Genomic DNA, 9142 nt, shown 5'->3' with positions numbered 1-9142 from the left:
TTTGGGGGGGGGGGGGTTGCTCAGATCCGCGCAACGACTAGCAAGGACGTCAAAGCGACAGCTACTCATAAGATGAAGATGTGATGTACACTCATAAGCACGCAAGTAATAGACATACTCCAATTCTACTAATATTACGCTTCTGGACATTATCTAGTCTTGTCTTTATCTAAAAACCGCCGTGTTTATCTTCGTCCGGAGACAGGGACTAGCTTTATTGATTGGGCCCAACTTAGTATTAGGTTTTACCTGAAGACGGAGAGAGAATCCAATCTCGGAAACGTTGTGTTTTGAAAAATAAACAGGAAGGTTTTAGATAAAAGACAAGACGATGGATAATGTCCAAAAATAAAATATGTAACTAATGTACAATCGTCACAGAATTTAGATCTTATATACTTCTTCCTGTTCGCAAGTAAATCTTATTTAGATGCTGCAAAAGATATTGGTTTTCACATCGGAGAGGCGTGATACTATATTCTTCCGGCAAGATAGTTCACCCCGAAATTTCTGTAACAAAGTGCGACTACTGCTGAATGCGTGGTTTCCAAATAAGCAGATGGGTAGACAATAAATTATTTCCTGGCCTCCCTGTTCACCCTACTTCAATCCATTAGATTTCATTATGGAAGGTTATACACTCGCAAAGAACAACAAGTGTACTCTGAAAACTGACGCCGGTACAGCAGATAAAGGCACGACTATCGGGACGCTGGAGGTACAGTCCCACACTGTAAGTGTGAGTGCACTCGCAGACGCTGAATCGCGGGTTGGATACATACCAAGCTACACGCAGAATTCATATCTGAATAACACGCAAAATATAAAGCTATGTCTTTACGTGTTACACCTTGTCGCGTGTCATTCAAAACAGTAATTTGTATCCGTCAACACACCAATTCACGTAGATGTAACCAGGACATGTTGCGACCCTTATTAGGTCATCATCAAGTATATCTCTGTGTACAAAAATTCACCATCTAAATCCACAGAGAGACGCCTGGTGATAACCCAACAGGGGTCGAGACATGTCGTGATTAACATTAACTTAAATAGAATTTGTTATTATTTCTCCCTGAATTGTTATGTTAACGGATACAATTTACAGATTTATATTGTTTTCTAAGTCATAATTTGTTTCGTTGTTCTTATTTACATCAGTCTGTAAGAACAGAGGTAGCGCAGTTAGTTAGTTAGTTAGTTAGTTAGTTAGTTAGTTTGTTTGTTAGTTATTGGAGAGGGTGGGTTCCCCCATGCACTTAGACCTGTCTTGGTCCATTGTGCTTCTCTCTATGATATTCTACCAGTCTATATATCCTACCGGTATTGGTGCTTACCATCAGTCCCGCCCAGCCAGCGAGATCGGCCTCTACTAGCTGAGAGGTATCTATAATGCTTCCCCCATCTACCAGAGGTATTAGAGAATACTGTTGAGCGGGAAACGTCCGTAATTTTGCTCAGTGGCCTCCTTAGGGGACATGAGGTTCTTTTACGTGCCGTAAAGCTACGAGACGGGACCCACGGCTTAAAGTCCCTCCCGGAGGACTTGTTCCCTGAATTTTTCCGCCCTTAAAAATTCGATGACCTCCGCCGGGTATTTGAACCCGCGTACTACGAGTCACGAGGTGGGAACGTTACCTCTAGACTACGGAGGCCGCAGGTAACGCAGTTACTTGAGGCACTATACTGCAAGCCGGGAGGTCACGGGTTCGATTCTCCATGAGGTCATTGGATTGTTTCAGACGACCTCTCCTTCCAGCCGCACTATGGCCTTGGAGTCGACTCAGCCTCTAACAGAGGTGAGTATCAGGAATCTTCCTGGGGGGTAAAGGCATGCTGGCGCATGAGGCTGACAACCTCACGTCCATCTGTGAACCGATTGTCTAGAAAAATATGGGAACCTCGACATCTCACAGACCTATGAGCCTAACGGCTGTTACAGCGATAGCTTTACCTTTCTTTACCTGTAAAAATATACGCTTGTCATAATGTGCACGCAATTTTAGTGGGACTGTGTATCTAGGCCTGCTCTTCACCTCGGATAATATTAGTAGAGTATGATAGTTCTGAACACGAGTAAGAAAGTCACTGGCGAGTATTTTGGTATGGTTACTTATTTAATCACTACTGTTTATTTTAAAATGATACTGAGATATGTTGGAAGAATGGCAGTAGAATCTTTGAGACGCCGGCTATGTGGAAACTCAATTTCAGTTAAATTTATCAATCTGTGATCGAATTAATCATTTCTGCTCCCTTGGAGTTTCCATATCCCTGGGAACAGTTCTACTGTGGGGGGAAGCTATCCAACGCCTAACTTCACATGTGGTTCTTCGCAGACTCGATACGTCCAGACGATGTGTACCACGGTAGCCGCACCATCGCGGGAGAAGATGAAGACCTTGGACTACCCACAGCCATCGGTCTGCGTGGTCCGTATTTCGAACCCTCCGCTTCCAGAAACGTGACAGCGCTGGTTGGTAAAACAGCGTACCTAAACTGCCGGGTTCGTAACCTTGGAAACAAAACGGTAAGTATCTTGTCACTGCTGACGCTTTGGTTCGAAACGGATGTAGCTCCGTAAACTAGAAAACTGTTTAATGTTACAGTTATATTTATTGAATATGACAATTTCATGTAAAAAATGTATGAATCCGATCACTTTTAGGCTCTCTGAAAGCAGTTTATAAAATTTGGCGTAAGTTATCCAGTTTTTCTTCATCTCAAGTATGCAAAAAATGGAGTTACAACACCCTTGCACCAATACCTTAAATTTGCGGGTGAACATTAGAACTTGAACTGTAATATTAGAGGAAACTCAGACCTTTAAACATAAATCACACAGTATTTTACCCCTGAAGAATGGAAACAATTGCGCTCTACATTAAAGAGAGAAATTATAAAGGACACCTCAATAGAGATATAAGAAACAATGGCATACCATCAGTGACACAGGGAAGTGAGACCTGGATAATAGGAGAGAAAGAAAAGTGGAAAATACAGTTTGCTGAAATGATATTTATAGGTTGATAAACAGCTTGAAAATAAAGAAAAAATTAAGATATACTCTGCAAATAGCCAAACACTTACATTCACTGCAAGAAACCATAATCGATATGCTTATAAAATTGGAAACGTTTCACAAATATCTGCATGCGTTATCTGGCTTCGTATGTATTGTTGTTCTCGCTCTGTAGCTGTTTTCACCAATTTCCACACGTGGCAACCTTGTGTTCGAAATTGTACCACATCAAGGATATGGATTTCGCTTAATTCACTGTTCTAATGGAGAAAGGGGGAACGAGATAAAAGTGTGAACGGGATAAAGAGAAAGAAGGAAGGCGTAAAGGATGAACACTTTCTGTGTGCGTTTCCGTCAGTACGTTAAAGCCGTAAATGTGCTGAAAGTTTAGAAGGGACGCAAAAAAAAAATAACATGAAGGAATATGTTTTAAAAAGAGACATTTGTCAAAGTCAATATTGACACGATGTGATTTCGAGAACTGGTTTTGGTTTGAATTTATCGAAATTCACATTTATCCTCCGTCTAAAAATTGAAATTTCGTGTTTAGTTGGTCCCTTGTCATCGCGTATGACATGTCCTCAGGATACAGATGAAAAGGACAGCCTCGAGTTACAGCTGTGAATAATTACGTTGTGGAAACAGTGACGAGTCAAAAAAACAACTAAGTGTTGGGCTTCTGGTTAAGGATTCGTTACGGGAAGTGTTTTGACATTTTTCCATATTGGTTTTCTTTCCTTCCTTCCTACTTTTATATTATTTACCTTTATTCCTTCCTTCGTTAATTAAGTTTCTTTCATTATTTATTTATTTCCTCTTCTCTTTCTTTATGTTTGATGGATTAATTATCGAACTACAAAGCACTCCACGACAATCTTTTCTCAGCTTATTTCCACTAGTCTTCATTATCCGTTTCCTGGCAACGGGTTTATAACACAAGAACTAAAGAAGTCTCACTAAATTACACACTCCCAGTATCGATGTATTACAGTACATTTAACGTCACACAATAAGTCTTCTAATTCTTCTTCTGGCCACACTGCTGTTTACTTGGAACTTCAGAACTAATGTGAAGTAATTTCAAGTTAAAGTCAAACTCAAAGTCACATTCCGACTGAAGGTCAATCAGTCATCTGAGGCTCATGAGCAGATAATTTTACGGTTGTGGTCTTCTTTTTGTGGGGAGCCCTCTCTGACGAGAAGACATGTCTGTCTTGTATCAGAGTCACTGCCTACAGTAGTAAGTCATTTGTCATAATATAAAAAATATTTACATCTTACATGTTAAACTTCTTTAAAAAAATGTATATATAATATGTACAGGGCCTCTGTCAATCCAGGCTCAGTACAGCAGATTATGCCCTACTTTTAGTAGCTTCTGCTACAACGGCAGTCTAGTCACTTGAACGGTCGTGTGCTTGACCGCCGCCAATTGAAAGCCTCTTATACTTCTATGTCGGACTCCGCCTTGTCCAATATTGCGAAAATTTTCGTTATCATGATTTTGTATGACTTCCGCTTGTAGTCTGCATAATTTTTTATATAATCACACATATTCGGAATTTTGAAAGCCATGTGTAAATCGCGAACCTGTGTGTGCCTTGGAAAATTTCTAATGATGCGGAGAATCTTGTTCTTTAGGCGCTGCAAATTCACCAGACGGGTACCTGCCGCGAATTCCCAGGCAGGACTAGCATAAGTCATTACAGATCTAATGAAAGCTTTGTGGAGGTTCAAATTAATATTAGTGTTTAATCGCTCACATTTCCAAAACTCATGTCAAAGTCAAAATCACATTGCGATTGACGGTGAGTTTTGGTGTCGAACCACATCTGAAGCTCACGACCAGATAGTTATTACTGTTTGACAGTTACGTTCTTGTTTGTTTGTTTTTTTCTTTTCTTTTGTGGGACGCCCTCTCTGAGGAGAGGACGGGTCTGTCATTTGTACATGTTGCTGGCCCTTGCTAGCGCAGTTTTTGTTGGGTCTCTTGGGACTCACGACCATACTTAACTGTCTCAGATTTGAGGCTTCCCTTTCCGTCATCTCCTACCACTCGCAGGGTCACGGCGGAGGTATTCGACCCCACCTCCACACTGGTTACACTAATTTCCCATTTCTGTGTCCTCTTATATCCTCTCGATTCGGACCACTCACAGAAAACACAGCCCTCTATTGTTGCATGGCACAAACCACAGAGAAAACGCCTTTTTTCTACTGTTGCTTGACGTCACCTCTCATAAGTTAACGTGTTTACTGAGCCGTTACCTAGCAATGCGTCACAATATTTTTACACAACATACATAGACCTAGATCATTCATGAACCTGTGATCATTAAAAGGGTATAATTTCTATTATAGCAACTTAAGTTTAAGTATTGTCTTTCTATTTGAAAATTTCAGTAAGTTATAACATATCTATATTTAAACTGACGCAAGAATTTTGTAATTGTGATGTGAAGTATATATTTCGAAAGATGTTTCTTTCAAAGAGAAATTAACAGAAAGCCGACAGATGTCAGAACAGTGAGTGTTACAGGAAACCAGGGCAGCGATTGCACCCTTTCAGTGGGTAGTGGGAATCCCTGCTTCACACATATCTGAATCTCCGTCACGTGATTAAGTTACGTGCAGGATTACATAATTTTCGAACCTAAAAATTTTTGGGATGCGTAATTTGAATGCATCTGTTACACTGATTTTAGCTGGAATAAACCATCCAGACTTTAACGCATCTCCTTATTTTAACCTACCTGTTCCTTAAGAATAAAGAACAGTTCGCTTTCGGCTTATAACGCCATGCTGTTTCCCGTCGTTGAACTTTTGAATGAATTCACCAAGTTTCATTAAATTTACCATAAGTATTATGCAATTAGAAGCCAGCTCAATAATTTTAATTCGTTATAAAGAGAAATAACGGCAACATGACGGGCGTACGAACTTGTGCGGTGGGAGCGGCAGTAGTGCCATTTAATGCAGGGTCTTGACTTTTGCATTCCAATTAATATTCCGAAAATTAATGAGTTTTGTTAAAAGCAGGTCTCTTGGAATGCAGACAGTGATACAATAGTGTACATTATTGACGCCGAAAATTTCATTTGAATCTCATTCTAGCAACGGTTATATTTGAGATTAGGAATATGAAATTTAGTAGTGTGACGTGAAGGCTGAAAACCTGATCGATATCGAAGCAATTATCCATTGCTAGCTAACAGCTACGTAAACAGCATTTCCGCATTGAAGTTAGAAACAGACGACCATTGCTAGGTAATGACTGGCTACACACTTTCCGAGGGTTATGCTGTAAACAAACACACGGCAGCAGTCTTGGTTAGTATGGTAATTACAATGGTTCCCAAAAAAAGAACACGACCTCAAAGAACAGAAAAAATCCTTCAAGGCGGTGTCTTCTACCACCACCACCTAACGGCTATAAAAAGGAATATTGCGTAAAGACTAAAACTTGGCGGTGGTCAAGCTTACGACTGTTCAACTGGCTAAGCTGCCGTTGTAGCATAAGACATATAAGTTAGGCATGATCTACTATGTGAAGCCTGTACTGAGAGAGGACTTGTGTGTAGTGCAAAAGGAAGAATTTTCACTAACATGTTATATGTGCGAAATATACACTTGATGAAAAGCTAAGCATATTGATAAGGGAGAAACTCATCTTCTCGTCAGAGAGGATGTTACATAGGGACTATTACCGCAAGAGTTCAGTTAGAAAAATATATCTGGTCGTGATCCTCAAGGGGTCTGGCGCCAAGACGAACTGATTGGCGGTAAACCGCCAATCGTAAAGTAAATCTGACTGAGACTAGTAGGAGATTGATATGCGGTTCGCAGCTGAGAGTTCAAGTAGATGACTGGAGGCTAGATACAAGTGTAAGACCCAGAAAACAGTGAGAGATTTTCGTTATCAAGAAGGAGTTAAATTGTGAACTACTGTAGTCAAGTGTAATTGTAATGGAAATGTCCAGCAAATCAAACCATCAAAAATAGAACCCAAAATTATTTTCGTCACTCGTACCCCTCCAACACGTGAGAGTATGAAGACAGATTATGAATAAGTCCCGAATTTTGAAGATAGATTATAAATAAGCCCCGAATTTTGTGCGAAATATTATTTATAAGTAAACAACTACAAATATAATGGCGTTGTGAACCTTCGCTGTTATATCTGACAAATTTATTGAAGACAAGAAACCTTAACGATTCGATCTATAACCATTGACTCACAATTTCAGCACATTGCCTCGTCGGGCAAATTGCTTTTTATGGTTGGGCTATAAACGAGACAGGCAAGGACGGCTGTTTAAATGAGTTTTGGGGGCTACAACTCGTGCTTAGTATTTGGAAAGTACCGGCTTCAAACTTCAACGAAGGAACTGGCTGCCCTGATTGATGTTTTCCGTGGATTTCCTTAGTCACTCCAGAAGAATATCAGGGTAGCACTTCCAGCTGGGCCACGACTCCTTTCTTCCAAATCCTCTTAAATTCATTGTGTACTAAACATTAAACATTCGACGTACACAATCTGAGCAACTGACAGCGTTGTTGCATACATCAAGTGTGAAGAATAGCAAATAATATATTTCTAAGACGGCAACTTATTTTGAGTCTGAAATTAGCTTTCCCTTTATTTAACAGTACTTTGTAAGCTGCACCACTCAGACATATTATCGAACGTTAGAATGAGAATGAGGTGACTGGAATTATTCTAAGTTACTATCCCAGCATATTCTGAAAACCACTCGTGAAAACTAGGAAGAACCTCCGTTAGGATGTCCAACAATCAGACCCGAAATACAAAAGGGAAGAGATAACCACTATACAGAGGCATGCGGTGAGGGGATTCAATATTTCAAAACATATGTAAATATTTGCAATGGGTTTATAGACGCTCCAGTTGCCAGGATATTTGCCCGGCATAAATAAGTTATATAATTTAAAAGCGTATGTTTTAAAATGGGATATGAACTGAAATTATTGAGGTTCTGTCAAAATATTGAACAAAATGTTTTAGAGAGAGATTCCAGAATGAAAGTAAACACGTTTAGCTTTATATTAACAAATGTTTATTTTAAACAAGCGCCTCTTCACAGAAATTCATCCTCTGTTCCCACAATTTCTATGTGTGCCTTTAATGCCATAATTTTAATACAAGAGGGATGTAGGTCTATTGCGCAAAAATACGAAAATAGGTAGCTTCAACAGCTCTGCCATTAATATTGTGTGTACAGTTTAAGTGTCCGTTGTTTACTTAAACAACGTCATGAAAACGTATGGAAAATTGGGCATATAGCTCCACGAATTCTTAACTTCAGTGTTAAATTGAGGCGAGTTGTCATCTTCACGTTCCAGCAGATTTATCCCTGGGTAAATCCCCTTAATAACTATTGGATAGGAGTTTACGTGATATCCATAACTGATCTGTGCACAGTGGAGAAGAGAAAATAATCACTGGCTCTGCCAGGAATCAGTGTTGAGCTTGCAACAGGTAACACAATCACTACATAAACTCTGATACTATATGAGTTAAAAACATCGAACTCGCTTCTGAGGCTAAAAGTTTCTGGTTACTCTTTTCTACGATAATACGTAACAACAGAAATTTGATATAATCTGTATAATACATATATATTCAAGAAGGATGATGTGGGCAGGGCATGTAGCACGAATGGGGGAGACGAGGAATGCATACAATAATCGGTTAATATTATATAGGGAGATAATCGCTATTTATGTTGAGATTCATATGGCACGTAGAACTACATCTGATAGTTCTGATAGCTCTGATAGTTAATAAAGATTATAAAGAGTAAAGTAAAGCTATCCCTGTAACATTCCGTGGAGGCCCATAGGGTTGCGAGATGTTGAGGTTCCAACATTTTCCAGACAATGGACTCATACATGGCAGTAAGGTTGTCAGCCCTGCGCGCCGGTAGCCCTTTACCCCCAAGAATATTTCTAGTACTCATTTTTGTTAGAGGCTGAGTCGACTTCAGGGCTATAGTGCGGCTGGAAGGATTAGGTCAATTGAAAATATTCCACCTCATCGGGATTTGATCCCGCGACCTTCCGGCTTGTAGCATAGTGCCTCAACCAACTACGCTACGG

General features: G+C 39.9%; 1 protein-coding gene across 1 annotated transcript in view; it reads left to right on the top strand.

Annotated features, from left to right (window-relative positions):
* The window catches only part of LOC111861729 (zwei Ig domain protein zig-8), a 290427-nt gene that overhangs the window by 140901 nt on the left and 140384 nt on the right, over positions 1-9142 (top strand). The window contains exon 2 of the mRNA XM_023846531.2: positions 2340-2530. Coding sequence (XP_023702299.1) covers positions 2340-2530 — 191 coding nt within the window. The remainder of the gene's footprint in view (positions 1-2339; positions 2531-9142) is intronic.

The sequence above is a fragment of the Cryptotermes secundus genome, unplaced genomic scaffold (assembly GCF_002891405.2).
Source record: "Cryptotermes secundus unplaced genomic scaffold, Csec_1.0 scaffold309, whole genome shotgun sequence".
In the NCBI taxonomy this organism is placed as follows: Eukaryota; Metazoa; Arthropoda; class Insecta; order Blattodea; family Kalotermitidae; genus Cryptotermes; species Cryptotermes secundus.
Note: the sequence above shows the minus strand (reverse complement) of the source record. Positions and strands in the feature narration are given on the sequence as shown.